Raw genomic sequence first — 21,068 nt, forward strand, 5'->3', positions numbered from 1 at the left:
TATGGCCCTGTGCACTCCCGTGCAGAAGAAGAAGTAGTCGAACTAGAAGGACGTATTCTCTCTCTGCTCTCTGATTTTCCTTCGTTTTTCACTGACCGAAGGCAAGCTCCTCTCCCAAACTACAGGAGAGAACCCATGACAGGAGGCGGACGGGGTCGCAGGACCCCAGGGGTCCGCGACGCCGAGGAAGCACCTGACCCTGGGCGATCAGACCAGACTAGCGCTGGCGACAGGAGCCGCTCCCCGGTAGGGAGACGCTCCAATGGGGAACTTACGCCAGCATCAGGGACATCACAAACGGAACTCCTGAACGCCTTCGATGATGAGGAGGTGACGCCCCCACTGGCAGACGGAGACGTGCCCACGTCCATGGATGTTCCGCACGACCCTCCTTCCCCCCCTAGCTCACCATTCCAAATAGTCACATACAAGAAAAGCCGCCCAAGTGGAATCCCAGTTGTCTTCAAATGTGTGGGGGAGTTGTATTCTTTCTGGAATGTCAACCCCAACTCAATAGCCCATGATGTACTCACCACGACGCAAGAGAAGGTTCTCCACCACCGAATCAACAAACATGGCACCCTCATAGTTCACGTCTTGTCGGAGCACTCAGCGCAAGGCCTTCTGAGCCTTAGGTCCGTCGCAGGGATCTCAGTCAAAGCCTCTATCCCACAGTCCTACCTGCGCACTACCGGAAGAATCACTGGCGTCCCTCGACGTTACAGCGAGGAACAGCTACTCGAATACTTCTGTTCCAGCGGTGTCACTGAGGTAAAACGGGAACTTGCCTACTCTCGAGAGAATGACGGGTCCGCACACACCATCGTCAAGAGTAGCGTACTCCTGACCTTCAAACCTGGCCAGGCGCTACCAGCGGAGATTCCCCTCGGCTTCACGTACTTCCCCGTGTCGGAATACGTAGACCCGCCAACGCAGTGTTTCAACTGCCAGAAGTTTGGCCACTATGCTCGTGACTGCCGCAGCTCGAAAAGATGCAAAGTGTGTTCTGGCCCACATGATCATAAGCAATGTACCTCACGATGTGAGCCCACATGCGCAAACTGTGGCGGCCACCACGCTGCAACGTACCGTGCCTGTACGGTTGCAAGGGCAGCAACAGCTGCACACCGACGGCGCATGCTCAGTGGAAAGTCGCATGCCCCTCCACCCCGTCGCTCCACTAATCTCCACACTGCTCACTTTCCGCGCCTATCTGGCTGTTCCGCGACACCCGCACACGCTGATCACGGCCCTTCCAAGTCTTTTGCTTCTGCCGTCAAGCAAGTGCCACATATCGCGCGCATCGCGGCCCAGGCCAGTGGACAGCGGACACCAGACCCTAAAATTCCGAAGCCCCGTCTGTTGGAGGGACAAAGCAATACATCTCACACTGTAGTCGCAATGCTCTTCGCCGCCTTACGCGCCATCGTCCAGCAGCTCCCAACGGCGGCAGACTTACCTGCAGTTCAAGCTATACTTGCACTGAACCTCTCCTCCGTACTGGCTCTTTCCTTACGCCCGATAATGAATAATGGTCGGCCTCGCGCCTCAATGGTTCATTATCAATCAACCACGATCTTCCAGTGGAATTCACGCAGCCTGCAATCGAAGTTGTTTGACTTCCGTCAGTTTGTGTGGCGCCACAAATTCCCTGTGTTATGCATCTCAGAAAGCGGCATTAAGAATGACTTTCGTCTCTCGAATTACGTGACCTTTGTTTCGGAGCCCCGTGGACAGACCAGCCGTGCTGCGCTCTTTGTCCGTGCCGACCTCCCGGCGATCCAGCGCGACCTGCGAACAGTTGGGATCGGCGACTACGTCTGCTGCTCTGTTCGTGTGGGCTCACTTGACGTCACTATAGTCTCACTATATATCCCACCATCGGTCAGATACAACGTGGATGAGCTGGGCTCCATTATAGCTGGCCTCCCCTCGCCTTTCGTGCTCTGCGGGGACTTTAATGCCCACAATGAAGTCTGGGGCAGCATGCGTACTGACACCAGAGGCCAGCAACTAGCAGACCTCTTCGCGGACAAGAATCTCTGCGTTTTAAACGATGGCTCTCCAACTTTCGTCTACCCGACTTACCGCTCTTCTTGTCTTGACCTCACCGTCGCGTCAGCGTCCATCGCTCATCGGCTCCTCTGGAGTGTTGATGCGGACACCCTTGGCAGCGACCACCTACCTGTCCTGGTCGGCATCCCGCATGGCCGCCGATCTTCCAGCTCGCACTCCGTCAAGCGGACCGACTGGCCACGATTTGCGCGAGTGCTCGAATCTTCCCTTGCATATGACGGGCTAAGCAATGCGCAAGACTTCTGTCGCGCTGTGGCCACCGCAACCCAGGAAGCAACCACAGTGCACCGCGTCCCGCTTCAGTTTTCCGCTACAGACGCGGAATACGAGCGGCTCCGTGCACTCCGGCGACGCGCAGAACGGCGAGCACGGCGCACCCTCCTACTCCATGACCGGCAGGCTGCGAGACGGATTCAGAAGGCTGTTCAGCGACGCCTCCAGAAACTCACACGGGACCGTTGGCGTAACTTTGCATCGTCCCTATCGCCCCGCACACCTCTGTCTCGTATTTGGGGTGTGCTTAAAGGCCTTTCGACACCTGTAGCGCAACGCCACCCGTTCCGCTCCTTGTCTCTGGCCACATCACGCACCGAAATTGACGTTGCAGAGGACTTTTGTGCCCGCCTCACCGCCCTGCCTGCTTCAACTCAAACTGCTACTACTCCGATGCCATCTACCAGCAACACAGTCCTGGACTTACCTTTTACACTAGAGGAGTTAGACTCTGCCCTATGTGCCTCGCCCCAACATACCTCCCCAGGTGCAGACCAGATCTCATACAAGGCGCTCCAGCACCTTCCGCATATGGGGAAGCAGCACCTCTTACGATTCTTCAATGACAGTTGGCAGCAGGGGCGAATACCCGAGGAATGGAAATTGGCGATGGTTGTCCCCTTGCTCAAACCCGGCCAGTCGCCCCATCACCTCGACTCCTTCCGCCCGATAGCCCTTACAAGCTGCGTGGGTAAAACTCTGGAACGAATGATTTTCACCCGTCTCATCTGGCACCTTGAGAGTGCCCGTTTCTTCCCGGAAACAATGATAGGCTTTCGCTCAGGCCGTTCGTCACTCGATAGTGTCATTGCTCTGGTCAGTGAGACGCAGCAGGCTCGCGCAGACGGCTTCCTGACCGCTGCTGTTTTCCTGGATATCAAGAAAGCCTATGACAGTGTCCAACACAATGCAATCCTTACGGCTCTCCAGGACGCTAACGTAGGGGTATGCCCCCTATCATGGATCCGGGACTTCCTCACAGGCCGCTGCCTGTTTGTCCGCACTGCTGACGGAGATACCACCTTGTATCCCGTTCACCGAGGCGTCCCGCAGGAAAGCGTACTCAGCCCCCTCCTGTTCAACATCATTATGGCCTCCCTCCCTGCACAGCTGCCCAGCCACACCCACATCACAATCTATGCAGATGACATTTGTATTTGGACCTCTGCTCTTCGTCGTGATGTGATTCAACGCCGTCTACAACGCTCCTTGAACACAATCTCCAACTATCTTGCCGACCGCGGCCTAGCCATCTCACCCGCCAAAACTGTCGCCATGGCCTTTTCGCGGAGATCGTTCCACAAATACCCACTCTTCATCGACGGTTCGCCCTTAACCTTTGTGAAAACCTGCCGTTATCTGGGCTTCACAATCGACCAAGGCCTCACATGGTCATCTCACGTGAAGGCGCTTGCCACGAAAGCCTCCAGCCAGGTCAATGTCCTCAAACGTATCGCATGTGCGTCCTGGGGCCCGTGTTGCCAGGACCTCCACCGAGTTCATACGGCTCTTGTTTTGGGAACACTGCGATACAGCCTCCCGATCCTTCATGATCTCAGCTGCACACGAGAGCAGGAGCTCCTGAACCTCCAAGCCCGCAGTCTCCGTGTTTGCCTTGGTGTCCTTCGAACAACGGAGACATATTCCGTACTCGCCGAAGCTCATGAGCACCCTATACCCATTCTGCGGGACTCAGCCACCCTTCGCGTCTACGCCCGCTGCCTGACGCAACCCTCTCATCCTCTTCGCCGCATTGCTGTGAGCTGCCCTGCATCCGCTTTTGCCAAAGCAGTTGCCCGCTTACGAGACTGTCTCCCGTCCTCGACACCTGCCACTACCTTTGCGCCAGCAATGTGGACCTTAAAACGGCCTCCCATTCACGCCACTATACCAGACTTTCCCCGAAAACAGGCAATCAGCCCTGTGGTAGCCCAACAACTCGCTTTGGCCCATCTCACCTCTACCCATCCCCATTGCCGACAAATCTTCACCGATGCTTCCGTAATGTCTGACGCAGCGGGCGTGGCCTTTTACGTTGCCGATACAGACCATGAACAGGTCTACAAACTGCCCTACCCCATGTCGTCCACCGAGGCTGAACTGTTCGCCATTCTTACTGCCCTAGAATATATAACTGACTTGCCACCTGGGAAATGGGTCGTCCTCACAGACAGCAAGGCGTCTCTCCTCCGCTTGATGTCGGCCCGCTCCAACCTCATACAGGGTATACCCAGCTTGATCATTCAGAGGTATAACGGACTCCGTGCCAATGGTCATGCTTTGTCCCTTCAGTGGGTGCCCGGTCATGTGGGCCTGACCGGTAACACACGCGCAGACGCGGCTGCTAGACGAGCCGCCGCAGCTGTTACCCCTGCCACTGCACGTCCACCACTTACACTTTCGGCTTGCCATTTAGCTATTCGCCGCCGGTGTGCAACCCGTGCCCAAGCATTTAGGTCACAAGCCGTCGCCTACAACAGTCACGTGCAGTCCATCGACCCCTCGGTTAGCTTTTTCATTGCGTGTCGCTGCAGTCGTCAGGACGAATCATTGCTGCACCGCCTCCGTCTCAACGTTGCCCGCACCCCATTGCTCCTGTACAAAATGGGCCAATCCAGCTCCCCCTTGTGTTCCAGCTGTGGCGAGGTGGGCGACATTGCTCATTGTCTTCTGCACTGCCAGCAGCACATCCCGCAACGGCAAGCCCTCCATCGCCGTCTAATACAGCTGGGCTACAACACACTGTCCATGGCCACCCTCCTCGGTCCCGTCCCTCGGCCTACTCAGTGGGCCATCACCACAGCCCTGCTCCGCTTCTTAAATGACTCTGGCCTTGCGTCTGCCCTCTGACTGGACGTTCTTCGAACTTTCCTTCGTGCCTGTGCTGCACTGCACTGCGTGCCAGTTTTTCTGTCATCTTTTCCTTTCTTTTATTTCTTTTGTTTCACAGTTCCTTTTTCTTTTCTCTCTCGGAATAGCAAGCTGGCAATAGCCTGGCTGACATTTCCGTTTTCCTTTTCACTATTAAACATATCCCCCCCCCCCCCCTGTATCGCTAGATATGGTTGGTTGGTTTTAAGAAAAAATAAAAAATAAAATGGAGATTTTGGTTTCACTAGTGTGAGGCCCGCAACTCCACATCACCTGCACCAGTTACTTTGGGTGAAACTCCTGTAATGATGATGCCAGTGAAGAGGATGATGATGATGATGATGCGTGAACGCGCAAACACGCAACACGCAAACAGTCGAACAGCAAAACCCATAAAACACACGTGGGGGGGGGATATATTTATTAGATGAAAAGGAAAAAAAAAAGGCGTAGGTTCAAAACTTGTTGTCTGCATCAATGTCCCGGAAAATTTTCACTATACGACGGAGAACACCCTGCGTCTGACACAGTATCGTACATCGTCGTGTATCGTACACAGGAGATCAAAATGAGCTCAACATCTTCCACAATACCGCACATGGAGCGCTATGTATATTGGACAACGATATGACTGAGAGCCGAGAGTAAGTAGGGGAAACTTCTCTGCATTACTTTTATTTGGTAGCGGCATCCCGTTACATTTTCGAATTTGCAGCGACGCAAGTATTGCGCTACTGCACTCGTATATTAAATGATTTTTAAGTTAACAATATATGTCAGTAAACATTGCACGAATTTTTAAAATAATCTAGAAAACTTCATAGTTTCGGATACTACAAGAGCAGGTGACATCTCGGAGAGCTCCGTCGTCCGTGTTCCAGCAACAGCTCTCCGCCCCACTTTGGAAGACTGCCAGTAGCTGTGGTATAAGGTGACGGATGTCGAGGAGCAATGTTGCCAGACGCACGGCGGGTTGCGCACACTATATGACGTGAGACTTCTCAAAACTACAAAAATAATTAATTAATCAGAATTAATTAATATATATGATCCTCCCGAGTCACATTAGAGAACACATTTTGAGAGAATTACTGTGTGAGACACGTGCAATGCATTTGCATAAAATTGGATAATTCTGAAGACACGCGATTCTGCTTGCAATGGCACTTTATGATGGATGAGTATGTTCCGCTGATGAAAACGGTGTGCCGGTGCTTCCGTATAGACTGTTTCGTACAGATAGTTCCGTATCATTCGCCGTGGATATTCTTCACATGTGTGAACTACATTCAGTATCCACACTCGTATGCACAGGTGACTTTTGTGAGTGACTTATAATAACTTCATAGTGTGGGAAGAGGAACCAGAAGTTCCCCATACGTGTTCCGTGCGAGACCTGTTTGCAAACCCACCGTCGCCCACAGGATTACCACCGCACAGGTTCATTTGTTCCATCGGAAATGAAGCCTCACCACCATTTCAGATTAGTTGCATTATATACAGCCAACAGTAACGTGTTGGGTACCTAGTGGTCAGAAAAGTCAGCGCATCATCATCATTTGTGTCTGCACCCCATGGAAGAAACCTTGTACCCATGTCGTCCTGCATGTCATCCTGATAAGAATACAGGCTGTCGCTCTGCCAAGCGCTCTTTCTTTCTGTCCACTTAATGCGAGTGCCCAAACGGTGGTGATAATCAGGTTACATCGAAAGGAGCTTCCGTTCTAAAGCCGACACGATATCGTGTCAGAGGGATATGACGCTACAAAGATCCGTGATTGAGGTTGTCGAGACCCAAGCAGCACAATGTACTGAAAGTCGAGTGCAATAGGGGTGGACGGGTAGGTGGAAGACCTTGAACAGACTCGTGATACTCAAGAACATTGATAAGACATATACCGTCCACCCCTGTTGCACTTGACTTTCAGTACATTTTGCTGCTTGGGGAGCAATTAATTCGTGATTCATGAAGCACAGCCCTCTCCACCGGCACTATTTATTCTCACTTCAACACCCTACCATTACTGTTCTGTTTGAGGCACTGATATTCTTAAATATTTTACAAAATACAACAGTATACAATGTACGCATACAACATATAATATACAACAACAATATACAATAGCAACGCGCGCACACGCACACACACACACACACACATATATATATACAGGGTGTTTGCTCTAACGTGTCCAGCAATTTTATTTAAAGCGAGTGATAAAAGAGAAACGAGTGCGACTTTTCAGCTAGTTGACTAAGAAACAGGTGCTACTAGTGAAGCAGTACTTGTTTCTTACTCAAGCGCCAGAACAGTACCACTTGCTTTTCTTTTATCGCTCGCTCTAAATATAATTTCTGGACACGTTAGCGCAAACACCCTTTATACGAGGAGCGTTCAAGTCAAACCGGGACTTTTCATTTTTCGCAAAAGTAAAATGAACTTACAGGCGAGAAATTAGTTTTATTTTTCTCCAACGTAATCTCCAGCTGCACTAATGCACTTGTCCCAGCGTTTCACGAGGGCTTGGATGACAGCAGCGTAGAAATTCTTACTGGCGCGTAGCAGCCATGATCGGACCGCATTCTTGACCTCGTCGTCGCAGCTGAAGTGGCGGCCACCAAAGAACGCCTTCAGTGGCCCAAAGAGATGGAAATCACTGGGGGCGAGGTCTGCACTGTAAGGGGGATGTGGCAGCAACTCCCAGCCAAGTTCCTGTAAGGGACGTGTCGTGAGATGCGCGGTATGCGGGCGCGCATTGTCCCGTAGGAGGAGGACTCCTTTGGTGATGAGGCCCTTTTGCTTCAGCGCCTTATGCACACCCCTGAGAATCTGGCAGTAATATGCACTATTGATGGTGGTACCACTGGGCAGAAACTCAACATGAACAACGCCAGTCTTCTCCCAGAAAACCGTGGAAAAACGTTGGATGTTCTCAGGAACTCTGACACTGGGCTCTGAGCCGCCCCGGCCGGGATCGTCTTGCACTGATGTACGGCCGTCTCGGAACCGTTTGCAGCACTGAAACGCTTTGCTGCGGCTAAGTGTATCGTGGCCATACTGAGCCTGAACTCTTCTGTGAATTTCAGATGACTTTACGGCTTCATTCACGAGAAACTTCATGACAATTCGCTGTTCGATGTGCGCGAGCACCTCGTTGTGGGCCATCTTGTCCAGCAGTTGTCTTCTGTTTTGCACAAACTTTGGAGCACCACGTGGTGAACGCGGAGGCCTGTCGCGTGTGAAAATGACAAAAAAGAAGTAGCGCGAGCCATTTGTACACTCAGGAGGCAGAAAGTTTGACTTGAACACCCCTCGCACACATATATATATATATATATATATATATATATATATATATAAAATGAAAAAAATAGCAGGAGCTCTTTTCATTTTATACTTCACTGGCTTTGCACTGGGCTTTCAGTTAGTGAGTTATCTCACCCTGACGGGAGGAATCACATGTTACGTGACCTTCTGACGCCATCCACTCAAACGTTGCCTGCCTGCGTCCTGTTGATGAGGCCAAACAAGGCCGAAACAGCTGTCCAGGACTGGCATGGCGACGTTTGAGTTACAAACACACACACACACACACACATATATATATATATATATATCGGCTCGTCAGCTCTGGACGCATCGTTCGGAATTGGCAAACCAGGGGTCGCTCTGCGAGCGATATACACCTGGGAGGGTAACTGAGCACTCCTCAATGCCACAGTGCAAGCCAGTGAATTATAATGAGGAAAAAAAGCCATTAAAGAAACAGGTAAATGATACTAGACGTGTTTGAAATTCAAAATTACAGATTAAGATGGCTTCTATGTCTGCACGCAGAGAAACAGATACTCATGGAACGATGCGACAGCACCAGAGGACACGTGTTTCGCCGTGTTTGCGGCTCGTCAGCTCTGGGTAGCTGCACATCGTTCGGAATTGGCAAACCAGGGGTCGCTCAGCGAGCGATATACACCTGGGAGGGTGACTGAGCACTCCTCAATGCCACAGTGCAAGCCAGTGAATTATAATATAATTATAATTATAATTGAATAATAATCAATCTTAGTTTTAACTTATTCCTATTCGTTTCTGTCTTAAGGCTCGTTGATTTATTCATCTATTCATATATATATATACATTAGGCAGCAAACGCAATTCATAAGGCTCGCAATAAAAGTGTGGTGAAAACTCTTAGGGCCTTCTTGTGGCACTTTAAAGTTATGGATTCTTGAACTGCTTGCGCGCTGTTCACTGAATGTTTTACTCCGTTTCTCAAAACCAAGTATATTCACTGCACTTTGCTCGCTCTGTTCCGGTACGCATGTGAGTAGAACCTCATAAACATCACAATGAAAAAAACACCCTGAGGGAAGGCAATGATGATGTGCATAACTGGATAGCCGCAGTCTATAAAAAGAGGTATAACAGCATGCAGAATACCGACAAAGAACTGTCCAAGCTGGAGTTGCGTCAACTGTTTCTTCCACCACAAATATTTGCGCGCAGAAGGCCCTAGAAGCGACAGGAAATAGTACGAGTACATGACCACATGAACAAAACTATTCAGACAAATGCCGAACAAGGACTGTCCATCAGCTCCGTACGACAAACCGTACCAGCTCCCGAAGACAACCATGCAGTGATGCGCCACGTGCAGCAGCGAGACGTGAGCGTCCTTCTTGCGAAGCACGAAGAAGATCGTATCCAGGAAGTCCGCAACCCTCACCCACGCGTAGAACCACATCAGACTCAAACGCTGCAATGTAGCCTCATCCCTGGCGTTGAAATCAATTCCTTGACAGAATAAGTTGTAACCGCCACCGATGTACGATCCCATGAGGAATTTGTAGCAGAAGAATGCGTTGGTCGTAACCATTGTTCCGTTGTAGGCCAAGATGAGAGGCTTGAGGAAGTCCATGGGCTTGCGGTTCTTCATGAACCGCGGTCCAAAGTACTTGACGACGTAGACATAGCTGACTAGGAGGAATAGCGGGAAGGGCAAATTGCCAGTGATCCACCAATCAATAGTCCGTGGATCACGAAAGAACAACGGCTGACCAGGAGGTATACGAGCAAGTTGCCGGAGCATATCTGTTGAAAGGAGTGGAGAACGATCCCGCGCCAACACAGTGCTACGTTGCTGTGCAGGATGGCTGCAGGACTGTCGTCGATGTTCGTACTATCTTTTCATTACGTACGTATACAGGAGTATCAATGGCCGTTCAGGACACCCTCCCACGAAAAAGGTGTTTTCCTCATATTCTTCGAATGAATTTACGTGATTCGTGGTTACCCCTCCCCGATGCATGTCTTCCTGGTCGCTTTCGAATCAGTGCGTGCACAAAGATGCATAATTTCTCTCTACGGCGTCTTGACCAATGGGAGTGTCTCCTTCTGACCTCTGATGCATGCATTTTGATTAGTTATAGAGTGAAATTGTTTTGTCGCTTATAATGAATAGACTTCGATGAGGAACTGTATTATGCACCGGGCATGCTTCAAGGTCTGAGGCGGCTTGGCTGGATCAGCTGATATAGTGTCCGCCCATTAAACCCAGGAAGGTTGTGGGTTCAAACCCGGCTGAGAGGTGGCCAACAACGTATAGTGGCAGAGTACGAGTTTCTCAGGCACTTCGTCCTGCGCGAGGCGCGTTAAATACTGGAACCCGTAACATCGTTACATTACGTGAAGCGTGCATCACGTTAGTGAATAAGAAAAATAAGGTGTCTTACTTTTGAAAATAATCGTAACTATTTTTTAACGAGACTCCACAACCCAGTTATCAGCTAGAGATCCAGAAATGGCGTCAGAGCGGCGTCGATGGTTCCTGACACGGTGTGACATGCAATGTATTGATCCATACACGAAAGCGTGCCGAGCGAACGCAATGCATTCTGGACAGGCCCTGGTCACACGTCACAGCAAACGTCAACGCACACGTGACCTTAAAGATGGTTGCGCCCGTGTCACTAAGTCATTTGTAAACAAAACATTTTCAGTTTCTGTGCACCGTTTTGGATGTCTTGCGACTCCCGCAATTATTTTTATCCCATAATATCGCACTAAACGCCCAGTTTTATGCATGAGGCCTGGTACTGTTGACCACTTTCAAAGATACGACGATGATACCACGACGACGACGATACTAAATTTTTGGAGACACCCACATATACAGGGTGTACCACCGAAAAAGGGCCAGGGGCTAAAGAAAAACGGAGTGCTCTACACAAATGGAACTAACTGTACGTGCTTCACAGTTGTGTGGTCTATTCAAACATATTTTTTCATCGCCCCTTGTCAATTAATTAGCGCTAATTAATTTTCTAACTTTTTAATTATCGGTTTTAGCTCTCAGATGTCAATGAGGAGTTGTAGTACATGTCGAAAAAGACACAAGTGGAGTGGTTTGAGGTCGGTATGGCTTGTGGTTTCGTTTTTTTCCCGGGGTTAAATGTTGTTTTCAGATGCCGGGCGGACCGCAGATCGCTGTCCACCATCCGGAACCCGCACGTGACGATCCCAGCGTCCTCCGGCGTACATTGATCTTGAGGTTAGCGCTTGGAGACCATCCTTTGGCCACGTCACACAAGAGGAAGATATTTCACGGCACACTTATCAGAGTGCACTGCAATCGTCGCGCGCGGGCACCGAATTATGGGGAGCGCTCTGTGGTGCGCGCGGCTTCTGAAACAAATTTTTAAGTAAGACGTCAGAACAGTAGGCAAAACCACAGCACACGAAAACACACACACAGCACACAGGTACGCAGGCACATCATAGGGTAGACAGGAGACCTATCTCCCGGAGAAAAATCTTACTGAAAAAAGTACTGAAGAGCTTGGCGATGGTCGACCTGGTTAGACCAAGGGCCGAGGATGGTTGCCAATGTGAATGGTGCGGCCGTGATCGATTTCACGCGACACTGCAGAGCTGCTCTATGGGAGGTGTAAAGATGGCAGTCGAGGAGCACATGCTTCGTATCCGCCAAAACGGCACAGCGAGAGCAAAGCATAGAGTCGGAGCGGCCGATGAGATGCTTGAAATTAAGGTTGAATGCAACCCTGTGTGGACTCTTGTTTCCCACACTCGAGGTTCTCCGAGCAACACCAGCATATATGTAGGGCAAACTTCAGGACGATAGTTCACGCCGCCAGTGTTTGGCAGGCCATGAACTTGCTTGTTAGATACAGTGGTAGGTGCTTGAACTGTTGTAAATTTTCTGGGGCTCCTGTTAGCCAGCATGACATTTCTGCGAACGTTCTTGGGCGGTTCCGGGTGTGATTTGGGACGCAAAGCGCCCACACGCCACCATCCTCACCATCCCCAACTTCAGTGGCATCGGACCAATTTTGCAGTGCATTTGGATCCTTCGAAGAAGGCAGGACCGGATCGTCGTCGCGCATAGCGCCCGGAGGCCGCCGATCCATCGATGAACGGCTCCTATCAGTCCGTGCTGGACAGAACCCGTCTGGAGGTCCATCCTGGTTTTCAACGTCTCGGCGGAGGACACTCCGCACAGTGGCCATTAACAAAGAGGGCCCTTGAAGGGTCGAAGTCGACTAGAACAGCAATAGGCCTAGCCAAGCTTCAGAGTAGTGAAAAGTATGCCCGTGCTGGTCACTGCACGCGATTTTTTTTCTTATTTGGCTACATAAGGAGGGATACCCTTTTCGGGTTGTTATTTCAGGAAGGAACACATGGCAAGGGGTCGTTAGTGCCTTTTTATTGAAAGGTCTCAATGAGGTGAAGTTTGGGGACCCTTTTAGAATCACCAACTCCTGCGGTTTGATTGAACAGTTAAGGTGCTTTGAAAATAAGAAGGTTCGGTTTTTCTCTTTGGACGTTGTTGATCTTTTCTATAGCTTGCCTTTGTATATCATTTTTTCGTGTGTACAGGAAGCAATATCTGTTGGGTTAGTGTACTTTCAAAATACTGTGGGTGTATCACATAGTGTTTTCTTAGATATTATAAAATTGTATTTCGATTCTACCGTTGTGCAGGTGTCGGGTGGGGTTTTTTGACAACGGGATGATGTGTGTGTAGGCTCAAAAATTGATACAGAGCTTAGTGATTTGGTTTTGGCAAAGGTAGACAGAGTTGCTTCTGGGAGATTGGGGGGTGGGGGTTTTGGGGTTGAATTTATTACCAAGTATATTGTTGACTTTTTTGGTGTGTGTGGGTTTTGAAGGCGATGAATGGGGTATACAGGGTTTGTTCGTTGGAGAGGGTTTGGGTTTAAAGTTCACTGTGGAAAGGAAAGAGAATGGTCAAATACAGCACTTGGATCTTCGGATTTCTTCTCACGGGAATGGAGTATGTTGAGAACATCGCCAGCGCTGTAAAAAAAAAAAAACGTTTAACGCCTTTTGACTATTTTTAACGATACCACCTACAAGCTGCGCACCGTGTGAATGAGTGGGAGGCGTCCATTATTTAAATTAAAATTGAAATGAGTTTCATAAAAAAACGTAACTTCTAAAGTAGGGCGCTCTCGGCGTTGTCAGATACACTGTTATACCCCTGTAAGGAACTTCAGTGGACACCTTTTAGAGCAAAATCTTCCACCGAAGCGGGTCATTTGTTGCAGTGATTAATCGGTTTCGGTTTCCATATTTTTGTCGCGTATGGGCGCAATAAAGCGCAAAAGGATGCTCTCTCTTATCCACCAATGAATTACATCCTTCTGCGCTTCATCGCGGCCAGCCGCGACAAAATATGTAAACCCAAACCCATTAATTACGGCAACAAATCACACGCTTCGGTGGCAAATTGTTCTGTAAACGGTGTCCACTGAAAGTCCCAAAAGGTGTAGTACCCATTTTAATGCCGACAGCGCGGTGCTTTAGAAGTTGTGTTTTTACGAAACTCATTTGAATTATTATTTAAATAATGAGCGCCTCCCTCTCACTCACACGGTGCGCAGCTTGTAGGTGGCATCGGACAGATACTTGTAACGAACAAAGTTCGTCGATTGGTGCACCCGTTAGCCCCGGAATTGAACTGAAACACCCGGTATACGTGTTCCGTGTGAGACCTGTTTGCAAACCCACCGCCGCCCACAATATTAGCACCGCACAGGTTTATTTGTCCCACCGGAAATGAAGCCTCGCCACCATAACAGATTAGTTGCGTTAAATTTAGCCAACAGTAATGTGTTGGGTACCTAGTGGCCAGAAAAGTTAGCGCATCGATCGTCTTCATTTAAAGCTCAGCTCCGCCGATTTTCGACTGCGACAGAATGGAGCCATGCTTGGGCTGTGCGTTCGTTTCCGCACAGGGAGCATACATGTGAAAAATTTTCACCCATTTGTTTGTAGTTTTTAAGAAAACATTTTTTTAAATTTCCCTGGCACGGCGGTCCTGTGGTCGGCAAACCCTGACCAATCCCGGCTTCGTCCTGGTTTAGCAGCGCTCGTGACTTGGCTAACGCCAAATCGTCGATGCGATGGCGGAGATCTATGGGCGAAGGTGAATGTTTTGGGTGTGTTCCGTGATAATTGCTGTCGTTAATAGCCTCAAAGATAGTTTTGCCAGTCTTCTTTAACAAGCCTTACAGGATGGCCTCGTTGTGCAACGACGGCCGTCGTGAGCGGACATTCTGTGCCCGCACTGTGCTTCATGCTACCAACAAGACCTAACACCTAACGTGTGACGTACACTTACGCATTCTCAATAGCTTTGGCAGCGCACTATGCGCGGACTTGCTGCGCGTGCAGAAAGCACACACCAGCTCCGGTGGCGCAGCGGTAACGCGTGCGCTTGGAGACTGGGAGGTCCGCGGTTCGAATCCGCGGGCCGGCTGTGCCGTCTGGGGTTTTTCCTGGGTTTCCCTCAGATGTGTAATAGGCGTATGCCGGCACAGTTCCCCTGAAGTCGGCCCATGGACGCAGCTATCCTCCCCCCGAGCGGATTCCGCTCGGTCTTCCACTTCACCCTTTCCTCTCCTCCTCTCCACCACCTTTCCCTTCCCGAGAAACATGCCGCCTAATCAGGCAGGCAGACCTCTCGGGTTCCTCCCAACGACACTCCTCCTCCTCCTCCTCCTCCTGCAGAAAGCACCGCCAAAGCTATTGAGAACGAGAACGTGCTCGAAGACGAAGTATTCCTTATAAGAAACATGATAAAACGGTGCGGTGGTCCCCGATAGCTCGTGACAGCTATTTCAGCACGATACAGCGGCCATGACGGAGTGTAAACACAAACTGGTTGCCAGGCAGAGCTGGCTAGGTGTGGCTATCCAATCCGCGCAGTTCCAAGTATGACGTCACAAGTGGAACCGCCGCCCGGTAGTTTTTCTCAAATTTCTCACGAAGGAGTATGGAAATTTGGAAAGCAATGTGCGTTTATGAATGAAGTTGGGACCACGGTTCTGAATATCACAGCGTCTTCATACTTTCGGAACAGCAGCGGAGCTGCACCCTGCACCCCATGGAAGAAGCCTTGTACCCATGTGATCCTGCATGCTAACTGACAAGGATACAGGCTGTCGCTCAGCCGAGCGCACTCTCTTTCTGTCCACTTAACGCGAGGGCAGAACGATGGTGATAGTCAGGGGGCTTAATCGTTTCACACGTTCAACTTAACGGCACGAGACAGCTGAACAAGTCGTTCAGGCTAAAGAAACAGCAACTTTATCGGCGCTTTGCGTGGTCGCAATCTGTGCTCCTCGTGAAGCTTCTTCTTTGTGGTTATTTTGCACGTTGCGAGCGCTCACGTGTTGTGATGTCACCGCCCTGAGCAAAGAGCAGGCTGGCAACGAGGCTGCATCTTCTCTGACCAATAGGGCTGTTTCATTTGTTCCGAGAGCTCGCATTCTCGTGCTCTCATACATGCTCCTTGCGTTCCAATGTTCGTTCCCAGGCTCATTGGTCATCTTCTTTTTCTTCCCGTCTCAATATATGGCTCGCTAGTCGTGTGAAAATAATTAACAAACATGTACATCACTGTAAGGATAATCGTCGAGCTATACGCAAAAAATTGTAAATCATTTTGCTACCCTGACGATGGTGTCGGGTGAGAATGGTCTTAAGTATGATACGAGAACTAGTGTGTGCTGAGTTCTAGTTCACGTGGGAGTCCGAGACCAGAAAGGAAAGACGTAGTGGTATCAGAAGTATCAAAAGAAGAAAGAGGAGGAGGCTGCCCGTTCTCCTCAGTATCAGCGTGAACACTTATAGCGAATTCGGGTGGTCATTTCGTAGCAAAACGGCCGAGCGCTCGGAAATTGCTAGGTCGGCGACCAAGCTGGATCACGTGACCGTTGCCACCCACGTGACCGTTGCCACCCAAACATGATTGCTAGGAATCTAGCGGTTTTACGTACTTGGATCACGCTAGGGGCGTCGCGGTCGCAAGTCTTCGAGTTCTGTCGTCTGCTAAACCACGTGATTTCAACATGCGGGCCAATGAGGGCACTCGCCACCGTTGCAGTGCGGATGTGACGACACCGGATACAGTTGAGCAATCTGCTGCTCGATCGTTTTGAGACCGGGCAAAAAAAGTGCTAGCTAGCAAATTCCGAGCGCTCGGAAAGCGCCACGTGAACATGCGAGATTTGCTTCATTTTGACCAAGCGAACATGACTGCTCGAGATCTGGCAAAAAAAGTTGCTCCGAAATGACCACCCGAATTCGCCATTATTTCATTAACTTTATGTAACTTTTTCTTCAAGCATGGAAGTACAACGCGCAGCCTTACAGTCAGGCTTCATAAGCAGTGCGAACAGCATTTCTTCCCGGACGGAACAACTTTACAAAATCTATCTGGTCCAGTTGAAAGGCATCCTGACGCCAAAAATAAAATAAATTCGCAGTGCAACAGTTTTCTAGTGAGCTTGAACAGAACGTCAGTGAACTGTTTTAATTCCATGTTAGCAGTTAAGAGAATGTTATGAAACAATTCAAGACAATCGACCTCAGAAAATCCACAGAATCCTTTGCTCTTCCTTTCATTGCTACATCAACGCTATGTCCGCAATGTACTATTAAAGAGAACAATTCGAACACTACTACGTATATGCATCCATTTCGCCTTTGTTGTTCATCACAACACCCGTAGCTATCAAGACGCAGTGAAGTACACGGTCACAAGTCCTCACAAACGGTGCGGAGAGCGTTTCTTGGCGGACGGAAGAACTTTACAGAATCTGTCTGGTCCAGTTGAAAGGCATCCTGACGCCATCACGTCCATGGGGCACAGTTCGCTGCTTGTGTGATCGCCCAAGCGAAGAATCACTCCGCCATCTTTCTTGGACAGCTTCAACGTCAGCGTGTCGAACGAAACGAACGAAACGAAGAAACTTATCGACGCCCTGCTGTGGCACAATCCCTGCTCCTCGTTTAGCTTCTTCGTTGAGGCTATCGTGCTCGTAACGAGCCGTTAGGTGTTGTGATGTCACCGCCCTGAACAAACTACAGCTGCCAACGAGGCTGTAATCTTGTCGACCAATTAGGTTGTTTAATTTTGTTTGGATAGCTCACATGGTTTGTCTATGGTTTGTCTATGGCTTGTCGTTGTCACTTCTTCGTCTTCTTTCTCGTCTTCATCTGCATCTTCTCGAGAATATCTCACAGCCCTCATGTAACCACTGGTGTAAATACGATGAAAGGGGGAGCATGTCATTTTGTACACAGTCGTGGGGCAATACATGTTCGTTTCTGCAGAAATTCCGTTTCTGCAAATCTCCAACTGAAGATGTTTCACATTCTAACGAGTGGGTAGACCCACTCGTTAGGCGAACGATCTAATTTGGTCGTAACTGGACCGAGAGATTACGGCCCTGTGACTTTAACGAAAAGAGCGCGTCATATACCACGTACTAGAGCTCCCGAGTGCCTTGCGACTCGTTAGATCGTGAGCCATGTAGGCGATGAGGCCTGTGAGCTCGTGAACACATTCGTTAGGCAGACGACGCCGTCGGTCGTTACGCGAGCAAGAGATTAAGCCTTTGCCCCGTTAACGAAAAAAGCGCGCCACGCGTCACGTGAAACGTGTCACGTGTTCGTGTTAACGATAGCTCCGCCCCTCGTTGGCTCGCGAATGATGGAAGTGATTAAGCTCCGTTACATAGAGAGACGTTCCCGTTCTGAAGACAACACGATATCGTGTCAGAGGGATATGACGCTACAAAGATCCGTGATTGAGGTTGTCGACAACGATTATTTCGTGATGCATGAAGCTCAGCCCTCTCTACCAGCACCATTTATTCACGCTTCAACACTCTACGATATACTGTTCTGTTTGAGACACCGATATTCTTAATTATTTTACTCAGCAACAAAAGACAATAACTTACGTATACATTAAACAGCAGCAGTTTATGAGGGTCGCAATAAAAGTGTCGTGAAGCCTTACTGCCTTCTTGTGGCACTTTAAAGATATGCATTCTTGAACTGCTTCAAACGTTCTCTTTTTGTGCTATTCGTTGAATGTTTTACCAAGTCTCTCAAAACCAAGTGTATTCACTGCACTTTGTTCACTCTGTTCAGGTACGCATGCAAGTAGAACCTCATAAACATTACAATAAAAAAGACACCCTGAGGGAAGGCAATGATGATGTGCATAGCTGGATAACCACAATCTATAAAAAGAGGTATAACTGCATGCAGAACACCGACAATGAACTGTCCGAGCTGGAGTTGCGTCAACTGTTTCTTCCACCATAAATACTTGCGCAGAGAAGGTCCCATGAGCGACAGGAAATAGTACGCGTACATAAGCACGTGAACGAAACTATTCACACATATGCCGAACAAGGACTGTCCATCAGCCCCGTAGGACAAACCGTACCAGCAGCCGAAGACAACTATGCAGTGATGCGCCACGTGCAAGAGCGAGACGTGAGCGTCTTTCTTGCGAAGCACGAAGAAGATCGTATCCAGGAAGTCCGCAAGCCTCACCCACGTGTAGAACCACACCAGACTCAAAAGCTGCAACGTCGCTTCATCCTTCGCGTTGAAATCAATTCCTTGACAGAACAAGTTGTAACCGCCACCGATGTACGATCTCCTGAGGAATTTGTAGCAGAAGAAGGCGTTGGTCGCAACCATGGTTCCATTGTAGGCCAAGATGAGAGGCTTGAGGAAGTCCATGGGTTTGCGGTTCTTCATGAACCGCGGTCCAATGTACTTGACGACGTAGACATAGCTGACTAAGGTGAATAGCAGGAAGGGCAAATTGCCAGCGATCCACCAATCAATAGTCCGTGGATCACGAAAGAACAACGGCTGACCCGGAGGTATACGAGCAAGTTGCCGGAGCATATCTGTTGAAAGGAAAGATCCCGCGGCAACACTATGCTTCTTTGTTCTGCAGGATGGTTGCCTGCCTGCCGTCGATGCTCGTACTATGTTTTCCGTACTTCTACAGTAGAATAAATTTGCGATACCCTCCTCTGAAAAAGATGTTTTCCTCATATCCTTTGAATGAATTGACTTGGTCCGTGGTTACCCCTCTCCGATGCAAGTTTTCCTCGTCGCTTTCGAATCAGCGCGTGCACAAGGATACATAATTTCTCTCCACAGTGTGTTGACCAAGGGGAGTGTCTCCAACTGACCTCTGTTGCATCCATTTTGATGAGTTATAGAGTGAAATTGTTTTACCGTTGGTGAGTGTCGACTTCGATTAGCCGTCGGGCATGCTTCAAGGTCTGGGGCAGCTGATAACGAGTCTGCCTATTAAACCCAGGGAGGTTGCGGGTTCAAGCAGGTCCGAGGTCGCCAACAACCTGGCGGTATACAACTTTCTCACGCACTTCGTCCTGCACGAGGCACGTTAAATACTGGAACCCGTAGCAACGTTACGCTATGTGAAGCGTGCGCCACGTTAGTGAATAGGTAAAATAAAATGGTTTACTTTTGAAAATAACTGTAATCTGAATAACTGAATAATCTGAATTTTTAACGAGATTCACACAACCCGGTTATCAGCTAGAAGTTGAGGAACGGGGTCAGAACGGACAGTTTTGCCGCGTGAGCAGAATTTCGGTACATCCCCTCTGAAACCTGGCTCGGCCTGATAGCAGGTTCAGCAGAGGACTACGCAGAGGATAGCAGAGGACTACGCAAGGAAGCTAAATTTACAGTGTGATGCTACGTTCACACAACATCATCGAAAGCCGTGAACGCAGGGAAGTAATTCACCGCTTTTACGGCATTCGCGACCATCTAGTTTACACTGTGTTCCGAACGCCGGGAATGGCGGTACTACTGGCACCCACTGTACTCCGCTGCAAAAACTGATCCGTTTCATTCTTCGAGCTGTACTCAAGCTCCACACGTGTAATACGTAAAATGTCGTTGTGATAACAATTACCAAATACGTATTTATTGCGTTTTATACAGCAACCTGTAAAGCAATGCCCGCTTTTAGCAGCAGACGACGGGCATCTACAAATGTCTCAACAGAGACGACAAACTTACTTCCTCGTCTTCTTTCAGCAGCTACTGTGATGCGGTCTTCGTGTCTACGTTTCCACTCCTCTTGCGTTTGCTGTCGTACAACATTTAGCTCTACCTGAGAGTCTTGATTAGAATTTCGTAGACCAGGTTACGCATCCGCCATGTTTGTTGTCCACGACGCTGTTCTCCCCTCCCAGCATTCTCGCTCGCGGAGCGCGCTGATTGGTCCAGACTCGCGTCTTTCCCGGCACTCCCGTCAAAAGTAGAAGCAATCTCTACTCTCGGGCTGCAGCTTTCGGCACCTTCGCGGCGTTCGCGAGATTCACGGATTGCTGTGTGAACGTGACAAGTTCACCGGCATCTCCGTCGTTCGCGACATTCGCGGCGTTCACTGACGTAGTGTGCGATGATGCGTGAAACACGTGACGAGGAAAATTTTCGGGCAGGT

The 21,068-nt window shown here is 49.5% G+C and overlaps 3 protein-coding genes across 3 annotated transcripts in view; 1 reads left to right on the forward strand and 2 right to left on the reverse strand.

Moving 5' to 3' along the window:
• The window catches only part of LOC135390142 (ADP-ribosylation factor-like protein 13B), a 288,978-nt gene that overhangs the window by 120,485 nt on the left and 147,425 nt on the right, over nucleotides 1-21,068 (forward strand). The window lies entirely within an intron of this gene.
• LOC135390136 (very long chain fatty acid elongase AAEL008004-like) lies at nucleotides 9,314-10,355 on the reverse strand. Its single transcript, XM_064620127.1, has one exon. It carries the CDS (start codon nucleotides 10,308-10,310, stop codon nucleotides 9,510-9,512), a length of 801 nt encoding a protein of 266 aa, XP_064476197.1. The 5' UTR covers nucleotides 10,311-10,355; the 3' UTR covers nucleotides 9,314-9,509.
• Nucleotides 18,474-19,540, reverse strand: LOC135390137 (very long chain fatty acid elongase AAEL008004-like). The gene has a single exon (XM_064620128.1). The coding sequence runs from the start codon at nucleotides 19,481-19,483 to the stop codon at nucleotides 18,683-18,685; it is 801 nt and encodes a 266-aa protein (XP_064476198.1). The 5' UTR covers nucleotides 19,484-19,540; the 3' UTR covers nucleotides 18,474-18,682.

Source organism: Ornithodoros turicata, chromosome 3, assembly GCF_037126465.1.
Source record: "Ornithodoros turicata isolate Travis chromosome 3, ASM3712646v1, whole genome shotgun sequence".
NCBI lineage: Eukaryota > Metazoa > Arthropoda > Arachnida > Ixodida > Argasidae > Ornithodoros > Ornithodoros turicata.